Here is a 27,266-nt window from a genome sequence, read left to right as displayed (position 1 = left end):
CACCCCGTCGTGGGGATACTAGCATTTTTTTAAAAAAACCCGAAGCCTATGTGCTGCATAACAGCCTAATTTTTTGGCGCAGAACTTTGATTGCAGACAAAACTGTTGAGAAAGAGAACAGATCTGCCTGCAGTTCCTTTTAATGTTTTGCTGTTCTTTTTTCCCTGAAGGAAGAGAAGAAGCCGCCCCCTCCCGTGCCAAAGAAGCCAGCCAAACCTAAATCCCAGCTGAACCGGGACAAGGCCTCTGACTCGGTGGATAAACAGCGCCAGGAAGCCCGCAAGCGCCTCATGGCAGCCAAGCGTGCTGCCTCAGTCCGGCAGAACTCTGCCACCGAGAGCGCGGACAGCATTGAAATCTACGTTCCCGAGGCACAGACCCGTCTTTGAGCAAGGGGAAGAGGAAGAAAACACACTCTTTTTCATGCCATTAAAAAGGAAAAATAAGGTTCACTAAATTTAGTGCGATTTATTTGGTCTAGAGACACAGAGCCAATCGTACAAAGGGCTCCCAATTTGGCTATCTCTCTGTCTGTCTCTCTCTTCTTCTTTTTTTCCCCTCTCCAGCTTTAAGTAATGAAAATTTTGAAGGAGAATCCCTTCCTGGTTCTGTGGTTTGGGTTTTTCTCTCTCTCTCCCACCCTGTTTCACACTGGCTGTGGTGTGGTGGAACAGACTCTTGGAAACACAGCCCTTCAGACTTGGAACTGCAACCTTTTTACTTGTTCTATCTAAGGAGAATTATTAGCTTGTTTACATGAAATGGACAAAAATTGAAACAAAGCCTTGGGCACTTGCCATGCTGCGCTTTTTTCTCCTCACTGTATTCTTTCTGTCTTCCCCTCCACAAAGTCTTTCTTTTTTTCCCCCTCTTTGCTCTCGTTCTACTCCTGCTCCTAGTTTTTCTCCTGTTCTGTAGTTCTTAGCTCCCCTTTCTTTGTCATCCTTTTTCTGCATGGTGTCGTTTACTGTGTTAGAAGTAAAATCTTCCACAGAGCTCCAGAAGAAAACACCCTGTTCAGTGTGTGCTGTTGTTGCACTCTGCTAGCGAGCAGCCTTTTGATTTTATTATGTATTGTTTTCCCTTAGAGGTGGGTTTGGGGGTAGGTGGCCCGGGGTGGGGTGGGTGGCAGTGGGGCTTTGGTTTAATTATGTAAAGCGAGGGTGAGATCTGTGGGATGTAAATGGAGTGGGATGTTAACACAGCCTGGAAGCAAAACAAGTGCAATAAGATAGTTGTTGTGGCCTGTGCACACTCCCTTGAATGGTGCTGCAACAGAAAGATTTCCCGCACAGGGTGCTCAGTCAGAAATACAGCATGGATTCATAGGTTCCCCACACACACACTCTTCTGTTCTCTTTCCTGCAATCCCCCCTCCCTGCAATTTTTATGTGTGGTTTTTTGTGTGTGCAAAGATCTGTGTATAAGAAAGCAGCTGCTACACAAGGGGAGGGACTTGTATCAAAGGGGTGTGTAATATTCTCCAGTGGAGGACAATGGCTTTTGTACAGAAAATCAAAGAGGAGGTAGCTGATGGAGACTTGGCAGTTTGCCTGCCCACCTGTATGTATGTGTACATATGCACATATACACTTATTAGGATCTGTATATTTAACTCGTACACACACGCACACATGCGTACCCATTCACACATGCACGCATTCAGAGGGTGTCTTTAAAAAGCACCTCGGTGAGGGTGGGTGTATGTATAGCATATATTTTTACATGTACTATAGCTAGATGTGTGTAAAAGTGTGTGCAAAAATATATACCCTGCATATTTTCAGGTTCCTCTTGCCCATCCCACCCCTCTGTGTCCCATCTTATTTGGGGATGCTGTCATCAACCTTCAGTTTGACCCTCCTCTCTTTCTCCTCTCCCATTTTGGCCTCATTTTATGGAGCCAGGAGTCAAATAGCCAATTCCAACTTTCTCCTCTGCCCACCACCTTGTGCCCCCTCCTCCCCCCCCCCACAAAAAAGTGTGCATTTGTCTGAAAGCTGTGCACTACCATTGTGGAAGATGATAGAAGTTGTTCAGGTGGTCAAAACTCCAAAGGAATTTTATTCTGGTGCATTAGTAATTTAAGGAGGTGATGATAAAACGCTACAACTTAAATCATGTCAGTGAATGCTGTGTACAGTGTCTATGCATAGAGAGTGTTACAGATTTCTCCAGCTGCCCACATAATGTGCATTTTTGTAACCTGTGGAAGCTTGGCCATATAGACCGTGGCTTCAAATCAAGCTTGATTTATTCCCCTCTTTTCCCTTCCCCTACCTCAAATGTCTTTATAACAATGGTAGACAGTCCTTGACTGACTTTTGAAACAAATGGCTGACTTTCACAGTTCTTTGTATTAAAATTTGAAATGTGTGGAATGCTACTTGTTTTACTCACGTTTCCAAAGGCAGCAATCTCGGGAATTAGGCAGGTAATTGCTTGATGGACTCAGTTGCTGGTGAGTGTCTTTTAGCTCAGAGATTCCCGCTTGAAGTCAATGGGATTAAACGTTAAATCTACGTACATCCACCTTAATTGGTTTTTATGGACAGCAGCCTAAGCGACCTTTCACTTCCCCTGCCTCAGTGCTGCTGCTTCTAATTATGTAGCAGCAAACAAATGTTTCCCCCCACATGTATACATAGAAGAGAACACGACTGATTCCCTGTTCTCTGGCATGTCTACCCACACAACCCATGTATTTACCACATTTGTCCTTTTTATATCTTAGGTGTATTCAAAAAGTGTTTTATGTGTACACCTAAAAAAGGTGTGTGAAGTGGCTTCAGTCTGTCGCAATAAGAATAGAAGTGGTACTGGATTCAAAAGACACTGTGAAGGAAGCTTGAGTCATGAAGAGAGATCTCTCCGGAGGTCTTCAGCTTTGCTAACCATAGGTAGGAAATAGGTGTGGGCTTTCATCTAGTTGGTGGGGTGAGATCAAAGCAAAAGCAGTTGGCTGGTTTTACAAGTGACTGGATTTCAATAAACCTTCACCTCATTTTATAGCTCTGAGCATTCTTTCTTCTGTGTTTTTTTTTAAGTAGTGTAATTAGTAGTCACTGCTTCTTGAGCTGCAAGACAGCACTGAAAGATGGATATCACTTGCATGAAATGACATAGAAGCATAAACATTATTGCAGTGGCTGGATCAGTGTAACTGTCAATTGTCCTTTGCTTTGATAGACCTCCCACCTCTGCAGGAGACTTCTTCGCCCAGTCTGAGGAAAGTGCTTTATGTACAAATTAGTTTTACCTAATAGGGTGATAAGATAGCAAATGACCTACGTTTGGTAGTTCACCAATACTACCCTCTTCGTGACAGAAACCTTTGCATCCAGGGATGAAACAATTGTCTTTCCAGACACCTAGATCTCTACAGTCTCAGCAGGGGGCCCAGTAGGTGGGAGAGGGGGGGAAACAGCAACCTTGCTTCTGGAACAAAACTTCCAAACCTGTTAAATTTCATTTGTGCCTCTATATGCCATGAAAGTTAGCAGCTTGGTTAAATGGAGCTTTTAAGACTTCTGCATGGGTGTAATGAGGATGCAGCCAATGCCTGCCCTCAACCAGGTGAGGCCTGTCAAGTAGATTGCAAAATTCATTTGTTTCAGCTATCCTTATATTGGTCCAGTCTTCTCTCCTCGCACCATGCTGTTCCAAGGCATAAAAAGAAACAGATTTGTTCCCAATAACAAGGCTAGGAAGATTGTTGTGACTTATTTACTCATCCGTTGTAGCAATAGTTCTGGAGAAAGATGATGGGTCAGTGGGGAGTTTTCCCCTCAAGAAACAACCCAAAAAGAACATCACAGAGATGCCCATTTGGTGAAACTGCTCCAAAAATGCTATTATAGTTCTGATTATCTAATAATTCTGAGGATGTAAAAACAAATGTCCATAGTGCTTTGATCGATAACATGGTTGTTTTTCCAACTATGAAAACAAAAAAGGTGACCCTCCCCCCTCCCAAGTGATTTCACCTCCTTCCCTTAGTTTTATAGCGGGGGGCAGCGGAAACAGGAAGAAAGAATTGATTAGCCCCTTAGTGGCAATATTTTTTAAACAAAAAACCTTGTATCTAGACCCAGCAGCCCAATGTCTTGTAATGGGAACCTTGCTGCCATTGTAAACGACAGTAAAACAAAGAAAGGTGCCTCTTTTGTGCCCTTACGCCTCAGTCTCTTGCAGTTTGTGATCTTTACTCTCTGAACTCCATTCTAGAGCAGGCAACCAGATACAACAAGTAAAGTGGGGGTGGGGAAATCATGTTTCTAAAACAACAAGGGTTTTAGTTAGATTAGGGAATGTTTTTGTCACCCGTGAGGGCATGACCAAATCAATCATTAATAATAAAATAAAAATAAAAATAACCTTGGTGAGAGCATTTTATAAACTCATGTTTATTGACTTGCATGGTAATCTAACACAGTTGGGTGTTCCTTTTCTCCTTTTTTCCTATGGATATTTTAATACCAGAGTGTAAATTCAGCTTGGTTCTGCTTATTACCCACTTGAAACACGGGAAGCCAGGTAAGAAGCGCTGCTGCAATCTTCTCAAATGTAATTATATCTTTTTCCTCTACTCTGACTTTGAGATCATTTTATTGGCTGAATGTAGCATTTCCAGTGAGGCGTGGGTCCATACCTGGCCACTGTCTCAGAGCACACTCAGAAGAGCTGCTTAGTTCACAAAGGATGGCGACTAAGCTTGTTGCTCTTCTTCAAAGAGCGGTGATCTTTAAGATCAAATGTAAGAGGAATAGGAAGTAATGGGAGACCCTGAGTGATAGTCCTGAGATTGCAGAGCAGAATTATGTTTTGATTTCTGCAAAAGTTCATGTTGGCCACCTACAATTAACTATTGTCTGATGTGTGGAATGAGGATGCTCAGATTAATTTTTGATGCAGGCTTTTGCCAGCATGCTTCCGTAATAAGGGTTGCCAACCCTTACCAGCCCATGGTCTTGTTTAGAATGTTAGGAATCGTCTCCGGTTTCTTCTCTCTCCCTTTCCCCGAATCACCCTTCCCTCTCCCCAAAGGACGGGGAGAACACACACACACACATACAGATGCTTTGTTTTTACCAAAGAGTTAAGATACAGTACAGTGAAAATAGATCCTCCTGAATGTGCATGAATTTGCATAGGCTTCCCCCACCCTGAAAAAAACACCCATCCAAGTTTGTCTTGGAGAGAACCTAGGATTATTTTAATCTTCATTATTTTTGCAGACATGATTTGGGATCTTTTATCAGTCTCCTGCCTAATATAGAACAAATGTCTCTCAACACTTTGGTTTTTGGGACAAACTAGACCACATTCCCACAATAGGTGCTGGTAGGTACCTTTTCCAGGGCAGCCTTCCAACATCAAGTGGCTGCTCAGTCCAGTGTGTATTGGCCAGTCTAACTGGGCTGTGAATCCAGGAGTCTAGGAAAACTCTTGTTATGAGAGACTGGGGTCAATGGTCCAGATTTTACCCAATTTAGCTGGGTCCAGGGATGCACCCAGGTCCCTCTCCAACGCCCTTCAGACCATCAGAGGAGGAAACTTACTCCTAAAGGCTGGCAGTGACTAACCTCCTCTGCTTTGGTCTATAGCCAGCCTTTGCAGGTCCAGCTTGCATACCACCATGATGGTTTCCACCACTTTTTCATTTTGACAGGCCTTTAGCCTGCCACCAGGTGGTTTGTTTTTATACCCAGGAGTTATTTGCAAATGTTCTCACAGTGGCCATAAGCCTGTAGGAAACTGGGAAGCAGGATCTGAGCACAGGAGTCCTTCTGTTCTTCCCACTCCTGTGATTTCCAGCAACTGGTCGTAATTGTGAACATGGAGGAAGAAGTAGTACCCATGGATGCAGAAGATTTCATGGATGCAGAGGGCAGAGCTCTCTCTAGCAGTGCAGCATTTGCCTGCCTGCCCTTCTCCTAATATATTTATGACACTTTAAAAAAATTCAACCCCCTCTGCCCAAAGTAGGGGGCACAACCCTCTTGCCACTGATTTGTTCAGGAAGCAGGGTGCCAATGCACTGAAAAGATAAAGTATTTTGTACAAAAACAGTACGTGGCCTACTTTAGAAATGTCAAGGATTGTTGCTTTGATTCTGCCAGTGAGAGCTCCCCTTTTCAATATGCTAGCACACCTGGCCACTAAGAAGAAATGACTAAGTTGTGTTCTGTATATGCCAAAGTCCTTCACCAATCAAGCTTCTACATTACAGAATTCTGCTGTCTGCTTTTATGACCCTCTGCATAGGGTTAAGGGCATTCACTCTATGCACCTGTACGTACATTCACACAACACTGGATGCAAAGAGCCAGAGAGGAAGGTCTGAGTTCTTCTGCACAGAGACCATACAAACTAGGTGTGGTGTGTTTTTAAAAAAACTTTATTGATTAAAAAAATCCAAAACAGTTATTTACAGTAGTTTTTTGCTTCATAAACATCAGACAAAAGAATATTCTCTCTATTTTTTCGTCCTCTTTTAACTTCCCATCCCATCAAAAACAAGGTCTCCATATCGTTTGGACAAATAAGATACAGCAAGAACAGTCAGTGCATTGTAGGAACTGAAACATTGCTCTTGTTACCCTGTGCAGAAATTTCAGATCTGCTTAGGTTTCCTGCAGTGCCAGGAAAGAAGGTTCAAACTGCTTCATTTAATGGAGGCACAATTCTAATCAAATGGCTGCCAATCCAAGTCAAGGGGGCCTAATTGAGGGTAGAGGAGGGGAAACTACTCAAACATTTTTAATTAAGAGTGTGAACATGACTTAAGTATCTTCAGTTGGAGTTGGGATGCTGCTGCTTAAAAGTATCTCGCCAATTTCAGTGACACTTTGAAGGGATACATAATTCTTGAAAACCCATAAAAAGCAAGGTCAATTTTGGAAAACTGTTATAATAATATAGACTGAAATTCAGCCAGGGGGATTCAAGGAAGTCACTTAAAAATATTACTAAGATTGGATTAAGTACAGTTAAGACTTATGTTTGTTTGTCTAAAAATTTTTGGAAAATCAATAAAAAAATATTTGGAGGGGGGAAAAAAGCAAGGTCAAGTTTTGCTTCCACAATCCAGAAAACAAGATAGGAACCGAGATGGAAGAAGCCACCTTCCAGAGATTGAATGCAAATAGTCAAATTAATCCACAAGATTTTAGAATTAAGCAAACAAACAAAAAACCAAGTATGCTACAAGGCAGCTCTTCAGGCTTTTCAAAACAGAAAGCAGCACAATTTGGCAATGTATTTGCTTATTCAAATTTCTGGATCAATATGTCAAAACGGCAGCTCTCTAGACAGAGTTAAGCTATACCCTGCTGATTGATAAAGGATCACTGAAGATCAAAAAGTACCAACAAAAGGAAAGCAGGCAATTATTTGTGCAGCAGCAATTACAGGTTGTACCAATCTTAGCCCTAAATCTGTAATTTGCAAAAGGGGGGAGGCACACCACAATGTTCCATTAAGCCCATAACAATTCCCACCCTATTAGTTCCAGTTCTCCAATGCACTCACTGCTGTCCTTGTCATTTTTCGACACCAGGTTTGCACACCTAGTTCAAGATCAAAAATGTGAAAAGTTGCATCCTGCTGGGCTTTTTAGCTTTACTATTCATGCAACGTAATAATTAGGCTAACACCTTCTAAAAATTAGTGTTTTTCAAGATATATAGGTGTATATAATAGATCACTATTTAACTTACATTTACAGTGAAACAGCACTATTAAAATAAAAAAGGTGGATGTTCATATCACCCAGGGCACTCTGTGTTTTGCAAGTTCCTGGTCTCAGGCCAAAGGGGGGGGGGGAACGTAACTCAATGAAAAATGTATGCATGTCTTAGCAGTTTGCAAACCCCCAGCTTCCCACCCCCTTAAATCCAGGGCATGGACCACAGATGAAGAATATATGGCCCTGCGTATGCTGCTGGGGCTCCCAACTCCCTCCCATCCAAACCAGCATGCCCCCCAGCTACTGGTCAGGGATGATGGGAGTTGGAACTCCAGCAACATCTGGTGGGGCCACAGGCTTCCACACACCCTCTCTCTTGGGAAGCATTTCCCAAATGTAGGTCTCTAGCTGTTTTGGGGCTACAACTCCCATCATCTCTAGCTAGCTGAATCAGGTCAGGGATAATGGGAGTTGTAGTTCAAAAACAGCTAGAGACCCAAGTTTGGAAAACACTGCTCAGGGGGGATCAGATATTATCAGGTGGGTCTAAATTTCTGCCAAGGCTGCCAAGTACATGGGGACACATCAAATCATGTAGGGAGGCAATTTCAGGGTCACACACAGCTTGTAGTCTGCAGGAGAGGTTGTAATTCACTATGGAAGACCCTACTCTGTTCAACCTCCCTTCCTGGCCACAAGAGGGCACCTGTGCTCCATCAGCAAAAGAGAAACTACATTCAGCATGATGAGAGCAAGGATCCAAAACAAAGTCAGGAGGTTGGTGTTTTCCGCCCCCCTCTATAGGTAGTTTTGTCAGCACATCCATAAAGACACCTTAGATTTCCCGAGTTACAGTCCACGACCAACAAAATTCAAAATGAAAAACGAAGAAGAAAGGGTTGATTAAAGCAACTTCACAGTCAAAGAGTCTTGTTTCGGATCCTATCCCTCCTCCCCAACCTCTGAAATGCCCTATTGCTGTGTCTCAGCCAGCATCCTGCCAGCAGAGCATCCTTCCCTGCCACTTTGATCACATCTGCACATCTTCAAACATGACATGGGGGAAAACACAGGGGGAGGAATGGATGAAGTCACGAAAAGCCAGCACCTAAAATAATAATAATAAAATTGCTCAAACAGCACCATACTTTTTTTTAACTGGCACCAGTATTCGAAGGGTGGTCGTTGATTGTTCCCCCTCTCCACCTCCCAGTGGAAAGAGAGAGGGATGCCACAAACGTTAGCATTTCCAGTTAAATCTGCTCATGCCGGGGACTCCCGTTAGGCCACATGCAGGGGCCAGCCACTCATGCACACCAGACCGAGAGTACGTCAAAGAAGATATGCTACAGAAACAGCAAAACAGAAACAACCCCTGCCCACCCGCCCCCCAAAAGGACACACGTTAGGATTCTCTGGGCAGAGGTGAAATCACTCATTTCGCCTCCCCGCCATAATTCGTATTTTTAAGGTACTTGGTTTTTTTTTGTTTTTTAATTATCTCTCCTCCATTACATATTGGACCCTTTTCCTGTTCTCTTCCATGTCAGCAGGCTTCAAAAAAAAGTGGGAGAAGAGAAGGACCTCTGCACAAGGATGCTCCACAGCAAAAAAATAAATCACAAAGTCACAGTAACAGAACGCCAGCCATGTTCTCTCAGAGCACGTTAAGGCCTCTCGGTCCTTTCAAGAGCAGGTTGTGCGTGGTTCAGGCACCCCCCTAGTCAGACAGTGTCCTCCATGTGGCTTCAACAGGAGGAAAGGATGCTGCCAAGGTCCAGAAAAAGTGAAATGCTAGCCAAAGGATGTGTTGTCCTCCTGCTTTGCGGCGGAGAAAGTGTTTCGTTCTGGAGGCCGAGGTGAGCTGGCAGCACAGCGTCAAAACGGCCAAGGAAGCCTCGGCTTGTTTTGCTCCTGGGTTGAGGGGTAGCCATATCACAGCATTAACATCTGGCAGGGAGGACCCTCAGTGCAGAGGCCAACAGAAAAACTTGGGAGAAGGAGCAGGGGAACCCCCAAAGCCTCCAAAAGGAGCTAGTGGCTGGAGAAAGCTACTTGGTTTTTCTGGAGAGGGCTGGCGCAGCGGCCTCTCTCTGCAGTGACGGAGGCAGCTGCCCGCTCAGCTTCTGCGAGTCAAGCTCAGCTGCCCTTTGCAAGGCCACCTCCACCAGCAACTGGAAACTGCTGAAGTCCTCTCCAAAGAGCTCAGGGGGAGTCGGTGGTGGCGTGTTGAAGAGTCCGCTGGTGGGACTGGCGGCATCTGCCCTGGTCAGGAGAGCCAGAGTGCTGCCCGTCGCGCTCAGCTGCGGCTGCTTGGGGTGAGGCTCAAGCTTGACCCGCTGGAAGGTGGGGCGAGGGCTCTCCTGCTCACTCGTCACCACAGTCAAGCTGCCGGCCAGAGACCGGGCAGGGTGGCAGGTCATGGGCGAGCAGACAGACATGGAGAGCACCTTGGAGGAGGCGGAGGAGGCAGGAGGCACCATGAGGAGTCCGGACCCTGTGGCGGCGGCGGCGGCTGCATGGGTCAGCGTCACATCAGCAGATTTGGCACCGCGGCGAGAAATGGTGAACTGGTTAGGATCCTTGCCGTCCTTAAGCAGCATGTCTGGGAGGAGTCTGCGCCTGGCGTTGATGAACCAGTTGCAGATCTAAGGGAGAAATGCACAGGGCTCGGTTAGATGCCAGGGAACAAGGACTTGGGGGGCGCGCAGCAGCTATGGTGCTAGACTTAAGACTCTGCCCACCTGTAACGTGGGAAACAACAGAGAAGGTGCAAAAGGAAAGCATTTGCTACACTGGAAGTTGAGGGGCACATTTTTCTAAGTAGAGGTGAGTGAGCAAGAGAGAGAAATGCAGAGGCTTCAATAGCCAATTGTATTTTTTTCATGACTGATAAGGTTGTCCGTGACTACCAGCCGGAACAGCAATGTTCTGCTTCCACTGTTGGAAGCAATATGCCAAGTGCTAGGAATCACAACTAGGGCAAATGCTGTTGGTTTTGCTTGCTGGCTTCCCAGAAGCAGCTGGTTGGCCGCTGTGGACTAGATGGGCTGCTGGCAAGAAGAACAAGACTCCTCTTCTGTTCCTATACAGCCATTTCTCCAAGGGCATGCAAAATAGTTAAAAGAGTACTGGGAATATATAATAAAGGAAGAATAGTGGGGGGGGGGGAGTCATCTAAATGGATATATAAGAATATGCAGGAATGGTGGGGAAATTAAAGCAATCAGGGAAGGGAAGAAGGGAAATCGGTGGAAATGTATATCTGAATGTGATTCTGGAAATGGTGATAATGAAAATTATTTTTTTTAAAAAAAGCATTTGTGGCTCTTTCCTTTCTCCTTTTATTCTCACAAAACCCCCTGAGACTGAACCTGAGACTTCTCCATGCAAACTAGGTGCTCTGCCCAGCCAGTGTAGGATAAAGCACAGACCATTTATTCCAAGATTCCTGACATGCCTTTTCTCCTGCCAGATCTGTCCAGGAGTGAATAGAAAGTATGCAGGATGTTTCCTTTATACAGGGCAATCTAGGGCTTAAAAATTAAAAATAAGCCAATATAGAGAAATGTGCACCTCTCTCAAGTTCCACTCCAGTTCCGGTCAGTTATAATCCAGCAACCATTTTTATTCTCATGAATACAGTACCCAAAGACTGATCTACTGAATTATTTGTACCAGAGCATTTCCTGTCCCTTATGCTCAGAAGTATGAGGAGTTGAGGTTTAAGACCAAAAAAGTATTAATGGGACAATACTTAAACTGATAGGCAAACTTTCCAGTTTCCCAGAACTCTTCTCCGAACTGGATGACAAAGGTAAAAACCGAAAGAGCAACCAGCCCTGGTTCAGTGAAACCGAGAGGAAGGAAGAGAAGGGACTGGATATGAAGACAGAGCCCACAGCAGCCTTTCCCAACCTAGTGTCCTCCAGCTGTGGGGTGATGAGAGCTGTAATCCAAGCCATCTGGAAAGCACAAGGCTGAGAAAGTCTGGTCTACACTTTGTAACAAGTCTAAGATCCGGCACAAAAAATCTCATGGAGATGGGCAGAGCAACCTGACAGAGGTTGGGGAGGGGCGCGGTTGAGGGAGAAGGAACTGCCTCTTCCTAAACCCAAGTCAAGCCCATGCTAGCCAAGACAGAAAATATCCAATGCATTGGTTTCAAAGGCAATGGGGGTGGAGAACTATGCCAGCTCCAGGGCTCTCCCTTGTCAAGGGAGTGGGAAGTTGTCGGGTCCTGAGGATCCGAAAGCTCCCCCAACACACCCATTTTTGCCCCTACTGACAGATCACCATCTGCAGAGGCACGCTGGTGGCAGAGCTTGCCACTGCAGCTAAGAGGCCTTTGGGGGTGAAGCTCCCACTCTGCTGGACCCAAAGGCCAATCCCTCAGCCACGTTTCACAGGAGCTTGGGATTGGCTCCCTTCGTCATTACATCAGAGCTTGCATGGGGCAAAACCGATGCCAGGGGCTGCAAAGAAACAGCAATGGCTGTTTCCTGCCCCCCCCCCATCCTTTTTCCAAAAAAATGTATAGTTTGATTAGGCGTACAACTAGTGAAAACCAATCACATACATGCACGTGCACATGGTAATCAAGAGTGGAAAACTCTTCTAAAAACAAGAATCCAGCAAAAGATAATCCCCAGGAAACAGAGTAAGTGATCCCCCACTAAAATAAGTGCACCTGTTTTCTGTGAAACTTAAACACAGAAGACAACAAGTTGCCTAGGTTGGCATAGAAAGAACAACCTGCTGATTTAAATGAAATTTCCCCATTTCACAGATTCATGAACAAATGTGCATACCAATCGGCTGTGATCAAACAGTTCGCAAATTAATTGGCAATTTATTTCAAAAACTTCTCAGCGGTGCAGTCTACATTCCTTTCATACTACAGAACTGCATCTGGCTAAACTGCATCTGGCTAAACACAAGGGGGCAAGGAAAACCAGAAAATTATTGGGCATCTGGTTGGGCCTCTGCTAAGACACATTGCAAGGTATCCGAGCAAGTTCACTTAATTTTAAAGCAAGTCCAAAACTTTCCAGAAGCGAAGGCTGGTACTTACTGGGCAGAACACCAACTCTCCATGAAATGGAAACTGAAGTTTCCAAGCTGGTTGGTCGAGTCATAAATATTCATAATTTGAGACATGGAAATATTTTGCAGAGACTAGAGGACTTACAATAATAATAGCAACAACAACATGACCACCAAGAAGGGCACACTAGAAGAGCTTGCCTAAATGCAGGACAACATCTCTACTGTCTTCATACCTGCCATGACTTCTTAGTACCTGGGTGCAGTAAGATGCACACAATAAATAAATACAAGACAGGAACGCACACTGGCCCCTTCCATTGGCCTGCAGCCAGAGAGAGAACGTGGCCTCCGACTGAAAAATGTTCCCCATCCCTGGCTGTTGGGTCAGTTGCTACACCTCTTTCCCAAGGAAGACCACTGGGAAGTGGAGATCAGTCTGGCCCCAGCAGGTTCTTACACTTTTTTAAAAATCTGCACTGGGTTACCAGCTGCTTTCATCCCTTTATTTTAAAGTTGCTGTGTGCCTCCTCAAGACTGATGTGGGAAAGTGTGTAGAAATGTTTCAAGAAAGTAAACTGGATATTAAATTCCTGTTTACAATTCACCCACTGTACTCCTTCTAGAACTGCCCAACCTCTTTTCCTTCTCTCCCTTTTTCTCTCCACCGTTCTTGCCGCGTGCACCTCATCTTTTAATATGAATGAGTTTTCTATGAGGATCACAAAAGGGGAAAATATACTTGTAATATAGCTAAGATTTCATTGGTTTTCCCAGCAGTGATGTATGGAAGTGAGAGCGGGACCATAAAGAAGGCTGATCGCCGAAGAATTGATGCTGTTGAATTATGGTGCTGGAGGAGACTCTTGAGAGTCCCGTGGACTGCAAGAAGATCAAACCTCTCCATTCTTAAGGAAATCAGCCCTGAGTGCTCACTGGAAGGACAGATCGTGAAGCTGAGGCTCCAATACTTTGGCCACCTCAAGAGAAGACTGGCTGGAAAAGACCCTGATGTTGGGAAAGATGGAGGGCACAAGGAGAAGGGGACGACAGAGGTTGAGATGGTTGGACAGTGTTCTTGAAGCTACCAGCATGAGTTTGACCAAACTGCGGGAGGCAGTGGAAGACAGAAGTGCCTGGCGTGCTCTGGTCCATGGGGTCACAAAGAGTCGGACATGACTAAGCGACTAAACAACAACAAAAGATTTCATTTAAAGGCATTATCGACTGGACTTTACCATCCAGGGGTCCTTTACCTACCCAAGCTCAATTATAGCAAACAATGAACTCACCATTTAAAGGACTAACAATGTTTATCCATCCTATTTCCCCCTTAGGTAGTGCTTCACTCCAGCAGAAATGTATTGTGCAATTCTGGACCATTCTGTAGACTAAGTCTCTCAGGTCTCGAGGCCTATCATTATTATTAGCCTTCTTCTGTCCTCTACCTACAACAGCATTATGCAACTGCTCATGAAGCAGCCACACTGCACAATAGCACAGTGCTTGATTACAGTTGTAAAGGAACAAATTAAGATATTAGAGCAGCCTTTGCCAGCCTGGTACTCTCCAGTTGTTTTGGACTACAAGTCCCATCAGCCCCAGCTAGCGTGGCCATGCTGATTAGCGTTGCAGTCTAGAACAGCTGGAGGGCACCAGCTTGGATTGCACAGTACGAACATGTGCAACTGCACTCTTCGGAAGAGAGAGGGACGGGACAATCACGTTTCCATTTGGCGAATTAGCAAAAGTTCTGGATGCCTTGCCAAAGAAGCCCGCTAGGAATCTTAGCGCAACTCCATGAGGAGCTGGTTACAAGACCTTGGGAAGCACAGCTGCTGCCTGTGCAATTTGTTTCACGTCACACACGAGGGTGTAGAACAATTTTTCCTTCTTGAAAGCCAAACCAAAATGAAAGAGTGCTTCAAAGAGAACAATTATGGGAAAATAAATCAAGTAGACTGATGTATCTTTTGCAAATCAGCAGCTCTGTAAAATATTTTCCCTGGGGATACGTGTTAACACAAACTCAATAATTTCCCTGTTTTTAATCCCCTCCCCACCCGCCTCAAGAAAACAATCACCATGTTTCCAAAGCCTCAAACTGGTCTCCTTTCACAAGTATACACAGTTTTTCCATACGTGTGGAGCAAGAAGTTGGGGGTTTCCTTGCACATGGCTTACAAGACTTAAAAACAGAAGCTGGCAGCTCAACACAGCTTACATTTAAAACACTTCTAGGTTGAACACATCTGCAGGCATATTCACAATGTGGACTTCCCCCGTCTTGCCCTGGTAAGAGCACAGAACCACCAAGGAGAGCCTTCTGCCCTTCTTCTATGCCTGAATAAGTGTGAAGACTCTCCATGACAGAAGAAAGGTAGGGTCTCCCCCCAATGTTGTACAATGCCTCAGAGGTAAGAAGAAGAAGAAGAGTTTGGATTTGATATCCCGCCTTTCACTCCCTTTAAGGAGTCTCAAAGCGGCTAACATTCTCCTTTCCCTTCCTCCCCCACAACAAACACTCTGTGAGGTGAGTGGGGCTGAGAGACCTCAGAGAAGTGTGACTAGCCCAAAGTCACCCAGCAGCTGCATGTGGAGGAGCAGGGAAGCGAACCCGGTTCACCAGATTACGAGACTACCGCTCTTAACCACTACACCACACTGGCTCTCGAACAGAAGAAGCACCTGCTAGATCAGTCTAAACGTCTATCTCATCCAACATCCTGGTCTCACAGTGGCCAAACCTGGGAAACCTGCAAGCAGGACTTGAGCACAAATAACGCACTCTCCTCCTGCGATTTTCAGTAACTGGTATTCAGAAGCATATTGCCTCTGACCACAGAGGCAGAGCATAGCCATCATGGGTAGAAGAGATATTCTTGACACTATTCTTGCTGCTTAACACCATGGAAATTACCCAGCTCTCAACCCTGCCATAGTCTCACTGCTAAAAGAACAAATTTAAAAGCCCCTTAAGCAAGGAGAAAAGGGATCCTACCAGTTACTGATTAGAAGACTCCAAGTTCAATGAGCTGTACGCCTTTTATGCCCCGTATGTAGAGAAACTGAGGCACTGCTGCACACGAATTCTAACTGCATAAAACAAGCAACCAATCATTAAGTCCCAGTAAACATTTGCATGCAGAAATCTCACAGCCACTTTTATGTTCAGCTACATCTGTGCACAAGTACACTGTACCAGAAAAAGGTGCAATTTATGTTGCTTTTAGAAATACAGAAGGTGACCTTGAATATCTAGATGGTCTTCAGCAAGCCAACTCCTTCTCTGCATACAAGCAAGAGCTGCAACTTGTTATCGGAATATTTGTGCTTACAGCAAGCCAAGCAGAACAGACTAAGCATTCTTGTGCAGTCAGATCCCAGCTAAGAGCACCAAGCTTGGTCAGTAGAGAGAGAGATGGGAACTATCAAAGGAAGCTCAGAACTTTGCAAGGAATGCTACTAGCTGTTCAGTGAGTCAGGCACCCAAGTGACCCCAGTTATGTGGGGACAGTTCTCTGCTACAGAGAAAGAGAGGCCAAAATGCACTGATCACAAATAGTCAGTTCTAAAAAGCACTTTTGTCCTTTTCACAAGGCTAAGCAGCATCGATCAAACAATCTGAATATTTTGGATCAACCACAACAACACTCCTTAGGTTTACATGTCCTTCTATTGCATCCAAAGCCATGCTTGTTTATTCCCCCCCCCTCCGACACACACAATTAACTATGCCAGCTCTAATGACACAAGCAACTGGTCACCCCCAGAACAAATCTGGGTGGCACCATGCAGACCTCCCAAACCCAAAGTGATATTGCTTGGCAACAAGCTAGTTTGGGAGGCTTAGCCCCATGCAATCTTGTCAGTGGGGTCCACCAGCAAAACTAGCTGAGCTCCACGGATCCAGACAGCCCAAACAGAAATCTATCTAACTATTGTATTAGATTTCTATTTGGGCTGTCTGGATCCATGCAGCACCGCTCAGCTAGTTTTGCTGACGTTACACTTGCTTGTTTAGCAAATGTAAGTGTTGTAGCTGGAGAATTTTCAGATTCAGAAATCAAGTGTGCATTCTAGATAGGCTGAGCAGCTGGTTAAGACTGCAATTCCAGTAACAAGCAAGGACAATGAGAAAAGGTGGTATGCTCACCTCATTTTTGAGAGCTTAAGCAGCATTTGTGTGAATGGCAACAAACCTGAGGACTGGTTTTGTTCTCTGTTGCCAGTACCAAAGGCCACAACATGTACGCAACTGGGGTTAAGGCCACCTGCTCCAAGCTAGAAGGGTGAGAGGGGAAAGCCACAGGTCAGGGCTATAGCCCTGATAGTGGGCTTCCTGTAAGATTCATTTAAATCATGACACCTGGAGGTATTTCCTTAGAAACAGGAAGACTTTGAGCTGTTATGAGCTCCTTTAAGAGAGTCCAGCTGGGACAGTCTCTCCCCTGTCTTCCCAGTGACTTAGGACCTCTGTCCTGAGCGGGGAAAGCAAAAGAGAAACCCAAAAGGCCGGAACTCATGCCAGAGGCTCTTAAAGAAACCACCAACAGCCCCCCTTTCATCCTTCTTCTTCCTCTCATTTTTGTATTTAAATTGTAAACAAATGCAATTTGTGGGGAGGCAAACCACATAAAGAAAGATTTTGCAAAACACAACAGAACGGATAAAGGCCACTGCATAACAGCCCACTTCACCGTTTACTTGCTCCTGGCCCCACCTACAGATTTCCAGGCCCCAGCAAGGTTGTTTACCGGGAAGTAGCCTACATATGAGAGGCCCTTCTTCCCCACAATCACAACATACCCCCTAATCACAACATACCCCCTTCAAGTGAAGGGAACTAACGTGGCATTGCCCTAGCAGTCTGAATTTTGTTTTGGTTTCTTTGCTGAACCATAAGGTCGTTCACTACTATACCTACCTGTTAGAAACAACCAACCAAACATGTATTTGAGCATCGCTAAGCTTTCAGGATGTAAAGTGCATACAGCTAACATTTCGGCCATTTCACTTTGTACAACGTGCACAGTTTAATCTCTTACTTCATGCAATCACAATTTGAACGTTTAACCAAATTAAACCCAATCCACTGGAATGTGGTATGCACTGATAGAACAGTGTTACAGTAAGGAAGGTCTAATGTCTTTTTAAAAATACAAGATAGATTTTCTCACCTGAAAGAAACTGGTTTTTACTTCAGAACACTACTTTTTAAGAAGCTTCCTTTTACATGAAGCAACCAAGATCTAATTCCCCAGTTTTCAATATGCATGCCCTGGAGGTGTTTCTCACGGAACTCCTAAGAAGCCTGACAGGGCCGGTCCTACCATTGGACATAGTAAGGTGGCTGCCTCAGGTGGCAGATGTTGAGGGAAAGGTAGTGGGGGGTGATATGTTGGAAAACAGAGCTGCATGTGCCACACAGGCCTTGCCCTGCACCATCTAAGCTAGCCTACTGCCCTCATATATGGCGGGGGAAGCCATCTAACAATATTTTAAATTGATTCCCCCACCAACACACACACACACACACACACACACACACACACACACACACACACCACCCAAGAATTCCTATGGTATATTAAACCAGGTTGCATGAGAAGCTCTTTCTATAAACAATTCTGAGTCCTAAACTAGCTTAACACTGAACCCTGTCAACAGAAGTCCTATGCAAGGGCTTTCCCCCTCTCCATCCCCAGTGCCCCCCTAAAGCTGGCTCAGAGGGGAGTCAGCAGAACCCCCAGAACAGTGTATGGGGAGGGGAGATCAGACATAACTGTTCCACAAATGCAACACTGAATTCCACCCATTGTTTTTAAGGTACTTGTCAAGCACAGGAAGCCCTGGTTTCACACCATGGAACAGGCCAATGGTTTTCAATATTAGGGCAAGACCCTTGCTCCCAAAGCAGACCCAGAAAATAAAAATTATCCAGGCACCTGGTGACAAGCACCTGACATTGGCATAGAAACATCTGTGTTTCTAAAAGTCTCTGCAGGGTACAGGTAGAAATCTGACGCTTGCTCTTTGAAGATAGATGCAGTTTTCCAAAAACAAACTCTGTAGCCAAGGATGAATCAGGGCAGGGGAAACCCCACTCTTGGCCTCAGCCACACCTCTATTCCTTTCCTAGCTCCTGCATTTCTTGCCAGGTGAAGCAGAAGTCTCGTTACCCTCCTGACACTAGACTGACCCAGCAGAATATCTTATATTTATTTAGTTATTTCCGAAAACCCTGGCCTCTCCTTCAAATCCTTGGAAAGGACTTGACAGATAGGGAAGCTAGGTGTGTTTCACAAGCATTCAAGGGCAAGCACACCTTGCCAAAAGTTGAGGCAACAACCAAATACACACAGAAAGGAACCCCTCAGCTGTACTTGATTCCATGCAAATAGTAAATGGCTAAATTCACATCAGGTGTTGAGTGGGTGGCACAGGGCACAGTTCAGCTAAAACTGTTAAGGACTGGGTTAGATTTGTTTAGTGTTTTCTCTCTTAATTTCTAAATTATGCTTCCTTCCCCCTCCCCCAGTACAACCACAGACAAAAAGCATTTGTGAGGAGGAAAGAGACGGGAACACCTTTGGGGCAGTTGGGTATTTTGTTCCTAAAACCAAGTCAACTGTTCATTTAGGCTCATATCCTGCTTTTCACTCCCCCTCAAGGCACACACACTTGCCAAGAAATGCCTTAAAGTGGAGTTGAAGGATGAGGAAGTGAAAAGCAAAGCCCAGACACTTAATGGAGAAATCTTACCCTTCTATTAATAGTACTTCACCCTAGGGAAGTAGCTGAGGATTATACCGGCTTCGCTTAAACCTCTAATTTCTAATACATGTTTAGCTACTACTATGTATTTTAATTACCAAATAGCTTTATTTTTATCATTGGCTTTTTTGTTTTTGCTATTTTGCTGCTGGTTTTTGTTTGTGAACCACCTTGGTATTTATTTTTGAAATGAAAGCAGTAGATAAACAACAGTAATAACAACAGTATTAATATAGGTTCCCAAAGGCCTAGCTGCCCAACATTCCTTGAGACCTTGCAAGGATCTGCTGGTCATAAACAGATTCCCTGGGCAGTGTTGCAGTACACTGGGGTCCTTAGAAAATTTGTACATTTATAAGGCAAGCACAAAATGGATAGATTTAAAATGCTTTGATTCCATCAATACAGACAAATTGCAGCCCTATTCTTCAACCCTCAGTGCCTTCTGCCCTACTAATCCAGTAGAAGACCAAGGATGGACCATCCAAGAATGGAGGTCTTCTGGAATCCTGACTCGAACCATATAGGCCCCATTAACATGCCGTGGTAAACCATAGTTTAGCATGAAATAAACTATGGATTTACGTGAGTGAGCAATGTCCTGGTGCACAATGCTCACAAGACAATGCTTCACACTTTTCTTCAACATGCCAGAGAGGAAATAAACTGTTACATGAGAGCCACCACTTGCATTTCTTTTGTGTCCTAACAAGCCACAGTGGTAAGCCAAGGTGGGTTGTTGACTTACCACAGTAGTTTGTGAGGAGACAAACAAGCCACAAGTGCTACCTTGCATGTAACAACAAACCAATCTCTGGTTTGTAGTCTTTATTCCCCTAGGAGAAACACACATGTTCATTTTAAACCATCGTTTATTTTAAATGATGGTTTACAGCAAGCCAGACTAGAAACTCATCTTAAGAGTCCACATAAGGGGCATTTATAGGCCCTCCAAAAAGATTAGCCATCATTTTTAAGAGTCATGCACACCCTAATACCCCCAGTAATAATTTATTCCAGATTGACAATCACTAAATAGTTTATTGTCTCACTTTCCCATACAAATTATCTGCTGTTGCAGAATGTAACTTAATTTTGTGCTGTTAAGGAGATCTTTCTTGGTATGTTAAAATTCACACTCAGCTATACATGGTTGCCACTTTTAATAAGCTACCTGGAGAGACCAGCCCATAGAAAAGGGCAGATTTGTTCTCCACTGCCCCAGAGGGCAGGACTAGGTCTAACAGTTTAGGTTACCAGATGGCCTACAATACATTCTCCCAACTCTGATTCTACCCAATACATGCAAAAGACTGGAATTAATTCAAGTAGTGACATTACTACAATAGAATAGGATTGCAAATCAGCCTAGAGTATTTTGACACCCCAATTCTACTTGCAAGTTAAGCACTACTTATTTCAGTGGATTCACGTGCACATATATTTATAAAATGTGCTTCAGATTGCACACCAAACAAAATCAACCCAATAGAAAGAAATGGCTATAGATCTTGGCCCATAAGGCATTCTTAAATTCATAACATATTGCAGATTTGCCCAGTCCTCCAGACTTCCTTGGTGCAAAATCATTTAGTGTATCTGTTTATGTACTAATTAAATTCAGCTAACTTGTGAAAGCAGGTTTAAGATTACTGATCTTTAACACAGGTGAAAAGGGACACCCAACTTGTTTCTTTGTAAAAGGGGGTGAGAAGTTACGATTCCTGTTACATTTATTAAGAACATCATTAAGAACATCTAACTCAAATTCAGAGCAAAAGGTGGAGCTGAACATTAGCTACACAATGCAACTGATAACCTTATTAGGAAAAACTAAAATGCCAAAGCTTTCGAACTCCTGAGAATTCTTCTTCAGGGTGGATATTAGACAAAGAGGGAGGAAGAGGGCAGATGAATGGTGGAAACTCTTCAAAATCTGCATTATCCAACAACCTTAAGATGAAGTACATGAGGCATTCTTCAGACTTATTTAGTTAACATGCAGGGAATAAAACAGATTCCAAGATGCAGCTACAGGGACACACAGAATGATCATGGTCCCCCACCCCTTTAAAGGTATGAAAAGTAGCAATTACCTGCATCTGCTCCCATCACTAAGCAGAATGTGCATGTCCCTTGGAAGGCAGAGAACAGAAGTAAAGAAAAACAAGATAGTCCTTACATTAACAATGCTGGAGGTTAATTTTTGTGCACTGGCGGGGGGGGGGGGGAAGAGTCAAGAGAGGCCGAATTGGATAGTATTACCTAGTGGTTGGAGGGCGGAGGCCAACACAAGATTAAGACCCTGAGACTTCTTCCCATCATGCCCAGCTTCTCCTTCCTTTTGTGTTGGGGGGTGAAGAGATTTAATCAGCTTGAAGAAGAGCTCCGAGGAACAGGAAAGCTTGCTAATTACCTTGACATTTTAGTTGAGCCTAATAAAAGCTGGTTTGTTTTTACTTTTTGGATTTATTTTTGCTAACAGGCTTTTTAAATTTAAAAAAAAATCTGCAACTTCTTATACATAGGCACAAGAGGTGAAGGCTCCAGTACCCTTTAACAGCAATGGAGCAGAAGGAATTTCAGCTTTCAACCTACACCTGCCAAAATCCCTTCCTCTGCAGTGCTATTAAAGGTACCAAAGCCTTCTCCTCTTTTGCACCTGGCAACCCTGTGTATCCAAGAAATCATAACTGGACAACCTGCTAGGAAAGGATTATACAGAAGTTCATACCTGAAGAACAGAGAGGCTTGTTTGCCCAGAAAGGCTGAGTTTCTCTTGCTCAGACGGATATGCATTGAACCTGTGCTCGTAGAGCCACTCCCGGAGAATCTTCACAGACTCCTTAGGAAGGTTGCCCCTTCGTTTTCTCTTGCCGGGCTGCAACGGATCCTGAGATACGCTCCCATCATCCTCCCCAAAGTCACTATCCGACATGGTGGAACTGCTGGCAGATCTGTCTTGGTTCAAGCCTGGGATGTGGGAGACAATGCAAGACACAATGGGTCACAGGTGGAATTACCAGCACACAGGTGTGAAAGAGCTGCAAGGAGGCAGGTTGTGTTCAACAGTCACTGCAGGTGTACCTAACAAGGTCCTTCACTAATTGCATCTTGCTCATCTTCCTTTTCACAATTGTATAGCACACAAAAGGAGAAGTGAAGCTGCCCTTTTGCAGATGGGTAACTGAGGCAGAAGATGTGCAAAGGCCACCCTCAACAGCAGGGATGAGGAACATTTGACTCTCCAAAGCATGCTGGGTTCCAACTCTTGTCACTCCTGACCACTGACTACTCAAGTTACAAGAAAGGAGATTTTGACTAGACAGACAGTGGAACGGTCTCCCTAGGGAGCTTGTGGACTCTCCTTCCTTGGAGGTTTTTAAGCAGATGTTATCTGTCATTGATGCCTTAGCAGAGATTCCTACATTGCAGAAGGTTGGACTAGATGAACCTTGGGGTCCCTTCCAACTCTACAATTCTATGATTGTTTGACTACGCAGCCTGGGGTGATGGGGTAATCAAACCACAACAACTGGAGGTTCACAGGTTCCTCATCCGTACTCTGCACTATGGTCAAATTCAGAGCAGTGCTTGGCATTCAACTCTACAGAGTTGTGTTCTACATACTCTAAAGATCTACAATATTTTAAAGTAAGTTATGAAGCTGTGCCATAAGCTCTATAGGAGGAGACTGCTGGTATTAAAATCACAGAACTATAGAGTTCTTGTAAAGAACATTAATGACGCTGTGTTTTCATTAGAAACCCCAGAAGTATTTTTTCCTAATATGGCTCCTTTCTTTACTGTATCTGACGAAGTGTGCATGCACACGAAAGCTCATACCAAGAACTAACTTAGTTGGTCTTTAAGGTGCTACTGGAAAGAAAAAAAATTTTTTTGTTTTGACTATGGCAGACCAACACGGCTACCTTTCTGTATGTGAAACTCCTGACACTTCTAACAGTTTTGCCCTGTTCTGACAAAGAGGTATTTTTATGGCTTCCCCTTCCAAATGAAAAAAATTGTTTTGGACCTCGATCCCCCAACCCATACCAGAATGATTGTATTTAAAAAACAACAACTAAAATTCATTCATTAATATGTTTTTGAGCCAAGTCCAATACATGTTAAAAGTGCATTGCACAAAATGTTAGGAAATTAAGATGCATTTTACTTTGCAGGGGGATCAGACTGAAAAAAGCAAGTGTCCACTATTAACAAAGTCTCCCAGGTGGCTGCAGCCTTACAGCTCTTAAAAGTTTCCTCTCTCCAAAGCCCTTTACATGTAGAGACTTTTTTTCTACATTCCCCCCAAAAAGGGGTGGGGGGAGGGAGGACGACAGAGGTAACATATATAAAACTGGTGGGCCAAGCAGTCGTCAAGACTTCCAAGTTTGCTTAAGGTTAGCTCAATGCCCTTTTTTCCAGACATGCGGTCGAGTTTGTTTGGAGGGAGGCACTCGGAGATCAACACGTCCGCATCCACCCCCAGCAAGCGCGCACACGCAGAAAAACGCCAGGCAAATTCAAGTGCATTGAAATGCAAGCGCGCATTCGCTTCTCCTCTACGCGCGCCCCCCACCCACCCACCCACCCGCGAGGAAGAGAAAAGGGCAAAACTTTGTGCCTATTAAAAAAAAAAGCTGCAAAAGCAAATGGATCCTCGTCTTCCTATTCCTCCAGGCAACGCCGAATGCAGAAGGGCTCAGGGGGAGCTGCTGGCTATGTGAGGGAGTCTCTCTCTCCTGTTTCAAGTCTGCATCTCATCAGGGATGGAGGAGGAGGAGCAGCAGCAATTTTTTTTTATTTTTTTTTTTGCTGCTGCCGTTTCCTCCTGGCCCTGAACTGCCCACACCGCCAGCTGCACATGGGAACGACAAAATCCAGCCCAGAGCGAAATAATAATAAAAAAATTAAAATGCAAAAAATTCAGGAAGGTCGGAGGAGAGTCAGGCTAAAAGCACGGGTTGTTTTTGCTTTGGGGGCGGGTTGGTGAGCTACGTTTGCCCCGCGTATCGTCCACTTTATCAAAACACCCACCAACCCCAAACCTCAAAATGCAAGCAAAAGGAAGTTAAATTAGCAACAAGCTGCCTCCTCGGCCGTGTCCATTCCTACACAAAGAGAATGCAATTGGAAATAGATCCGAACCGGGGCGGAAAAGGGGGAGGGAGGAGAAAAGGCAGATCAAACATTTCATTTTCTTCCGTTTGAATTCAAGCGAGACAAATCACGTGTCAGAAGTTTGCTACTTAGTAAAGCAGCAATTAAAATACATATACACACACACACACGAAAATACCTCGCGGATTACTCCCACCGGCGCTGGTTTGATAATGAACTCAGGTCTGGAGTTTCAAAAGGAAAAGTAACGTGGGAGAGCGAAGCTAACCTCGCTTCAACCCCCCACCCCCGGCCAACCTCTTTCTTTAAATCCCTTCCATCCCACTTCACACAAAACAAGCCTGGACTCCATGTTTTCTGCCAGTTGCATCGCCGCTCTCACCCCCAAAACCGCCTCCTCCGAATCCCTTCCATGGGGGGTGACCAAGAGGCAAGGTCGAAATAAGCAGAGACCTCTTCTCCTCCCCACCCCCCGAAAAAAAGAGGGGTCCCCAGCACCCAAGCGCCGAAAGCAATCGGAAGACGAGAAACGCTCTCGCAAAAAGTTTTTCTTGTGTCTCTTTCCTTGAGTGACAGATGCCTAGACAGAGTTCTCTTTGTTCCAAAAGAAACAGAAACTCGCGCCCCCCCCAGGAGCACGCGTTACCCCGGCTTTGCTCCAAACAAATCCACCCCCTCCCCCCAAAAGCTGTCATTTTACAGGCACTTGAAATCAGGTTTTGCTTTTGTTTTTTTTTTAAGAGAAACCTAAATTTGCAGAGTCCAAAATCGCCAGGGGTTTGTTTCTTTGCGGGTGGGGGGAGCAGATGTGGGGAGGAGTTTGCAAAAGAAAAAAATTGGGAAAGTTGCCATTTTGGGATCAAGGGGGAACAGAAGCATGTAAAAGTAAAAGAAAGCAGCTTTGGGAAGAGAAACCTTCGAAATCTTTTTTTTTTAAAAAAAGGTTTGTGTTTGTTTCCTTTAAAGAAAGCCGGACCTGGGGGGGGGGGCGGGCAACAGAAGAACCTCCATTCAGAGAGAAAAGGCAGGAAAGAAGTTGGATCTCTCTCGCAATGTTGCATTGAACGTTACCGAACAAAAGATCCTCTTCCCCGACTCCCTCGCCTCTCGCTCGCTTTTGCATAGCTGAGTGCCTGGAAGGCATTTCTCGTCCGTCCCCCCTCCTCTCGCTCCTCTTTCCTCGTGGTGCTTTTTTTGTCCCTCTTCTCTCCCACCCACTAGACTCTTCTTTTCTTTTTTCTTTTTTGCAAAGTTGAAGAGTTTTTGCAAACACCGATCGGATACTCTCCGTGCGCACACACACCACCCGGTTCTCCACGAGGGCGCTCCATTCTCTGGACGCCCACGAAAACTCTTTCCTCCTCCTCCTCCACCGCCCCCCTCTCCTGCCTGCGGTTTGCCTTTGAGAAAACAGGCAGCGGTTTTGCAAAAGAAAAAAAACCCAAACCCCCGAGCCCCCTTTGCAAGTGCTTCCAGTCTTCAGAATGCCCCACACGCTTTTGCAAAATAAAAAATGAGAACTCCAAAGTTTTGCCGAGCAAAAAGAAAATGGGGGGGGTGCATATGCACCCCGAGCAAACTTCCCAGACTTACTTTTCCCGGTCGGTTTCATTTTCTTCCTCTCGCAGCGTCTCCCACCCGCCCCTTTCAAGCTCCTGGCTCCGCTCCCGGCGGTGTTTCAATCCACGCCTTGGCAAGAAAAGGGAGCGTTGACGCAGCTGGTGGTGGATCCTTGCCGGACGCAGCGATGGGCACTTCTCTTTGTGTGCGCGCGCGGCGGCCGCTCAAGAGGAGGGGTCTCGGCGCTGCTCAAAGTGCCTTTAATACCTAACCTGCCACACGGTCTGACAGCTCGCGAGGGAAACTACCTCTGCGCTGACGTCAGATCCCCGCTCCCAGGATCCGCTCCTCCGCTCTGCTCATCCATCCAGCCTAGTCCGCCCTTAAAGGAAGGCTCTGCACTCGCCTCCCTCCCTCCCCCACCCACCCACCAAGATAATTTGAAAAGGTGGGGGAGGGGCACAGGCGGAAGGTGGGTGGTACCAGCCGGGACGAAAACAAAACAAAATTACAACTCCCGGAAAAAAGGGGCAACTTCTGTTTTCAAATAAAACTCCAGTGAAACTTTTAAAGGACTTTCCCGAAAAGATAAGAAAAAGCCCACGCTTGCATGCCACTGTTTGCTTTTATTAACACTCTTTGGGGAGGGGGAGTTTCTGATCAAAGACCTATAACAAAATCAGCATTTTCTTCATTAAATGAACAAGAAAATCTAATCTCGTTTACGGTGTTCAGTTGCTGACATTGGGGAAAAAGTTATGGTTGCAACATTTAATTTTTAAAGTTGCCATCCCTTAGTTCCAAGGCTGCAATCCTGCATAACAGAGACTCTTGGCACCTTAATCCTATACACGCTTACCTATGAGTAAATCCCAATGAAATCAATGGGGCTTACTTCTGAGTAGGCATTCGTAGGCTCACACAGTGCAGATGGAATCCTCTGCACGTTTACCTGGGAGTAAGCCCCATTTAAAACAATTGGATTTAATTCTGAGTAGACATGCATAGGACTGCACTGTTCATTCCTGATTTTTCTTCCAGTTACTAGGTAAGACAGGCTCTGTCT

At 44.9% G+C, this 27,266-nt stretch overlaps 2 protein-coding genes across 22 annotated transcripts in view; one reads left to right on the top strand and one right to left on the bottom strand.

The window, feature by feature from the left end:
• The window catches only part of DLGAP4 (DLG associated protein 4), a 334,263-nt gene extending 330,605 nt beyond the window's left edge, over positions 1 to 3,658 (top strand). For 15 of the 18 annotated variants that reach the window (XM_083618467.1, XM_083618473.1, XM_083618472.1 and 12 more), the window contains one exon: positions 171 to 3,018. In XM_083618467.1, the coding sequence (XP_083474593.1) occupies positions 171 to 389 (219 nt within the window). In that variant the 3' untranslated portion in view covers positions 390 to 3,018. Of the gene's footprint in view, positions 1 to 170 lie in introns of all 18 variants that reach the window. The other 3 variants (XM_083618458.1, XM_083618469.1, XM_083618468.1) reach the window with 1 other exon arrangement.
• Positions 3,659 to 6,382: 2,724 nt separating this feature from the next.
• On the bottom strand, positions 6,383 to 26,626 carry TGIF2 (TGFB induced factor homeobox 2). 4 transcript variants are annotated; one of them, XM_083619109.1, is made up of 3 exons: positions 26,234 to 26,626; positions 22,248 to 22,486; positions 6,383 to 10,338 (listed from the first exon to the last, which is right to left on the bottom strand). In XM_083619109.1, exons 1-3 carry the CDS (start codon positions 26,250 to 26,252, stop codon positions 9,742 to 9,744), a joined length of 855 nt encoding a protein of 284 aa, XP_083475235.1. In that variant the 5' UTR covers positions 26,253 to 26,626; the 3' UTR covers positions 6,383 to 9,741. The 4 variants fall into 4 exon arrangements, with proteins under 4 accessions (XP_083475235.1, XP_083475234.1, XP_083475236.1 ...); XM_083619108.1 differs by lacking the exon at positions 26,234 to 26,626 and adding an exon at positions 25,938 to 25,994; XM_083619110.1 differs by lacking the exon at positions 26,234 to 26,626 and adding an exon at positions 24,819 to 25,805.
• Positions 26,627 to 27,266: the final 640 nt, after the last annotated feature.

This window comes from Podarcis filfolensis, assembly GCF_964270895.1.
Source record: "Podarcis filfolensis genome assembly, chromosome: 6".
Classification (NCBI taxonomy): Eukaryota; Metazoa; Chordata; class Lepidosauria; order Squamata; family Lacertidae; genus Podarcis; species Podarcis filfolensis.
This window is presented reverse-complemented; position numbering and strand designations above follow the sequence as displayed.

What these genes read in the sequence shown, in the direction of transcription:
- TGIF2 (XM_083619107.1), bottom strand. Translation starts at nt 25,784, where the DNA reads ATGCCTTCCAGGCACTCAGCTATGCAAAAGCGAGCGAGAGGCGAGGGA. An exon ending in GGAAGAGGATCTTTTGTTCG is followed by an intron (nt 22,487 to 25,711) that starts GTAACGTTCAAT and finishes CCCACATCCCAG; the next exon opens with GCTTGAACCAAGACAGATCT. An exon ending in CAAGCCTCTCTGTTCTTCAG is followed by an intron (nt 10,339 to 22,247) that starts GTATGAACTTCT and finishes TTTCTCCCTTAG; the next exon opens with ATCTGCAACTGGTTCATCAA.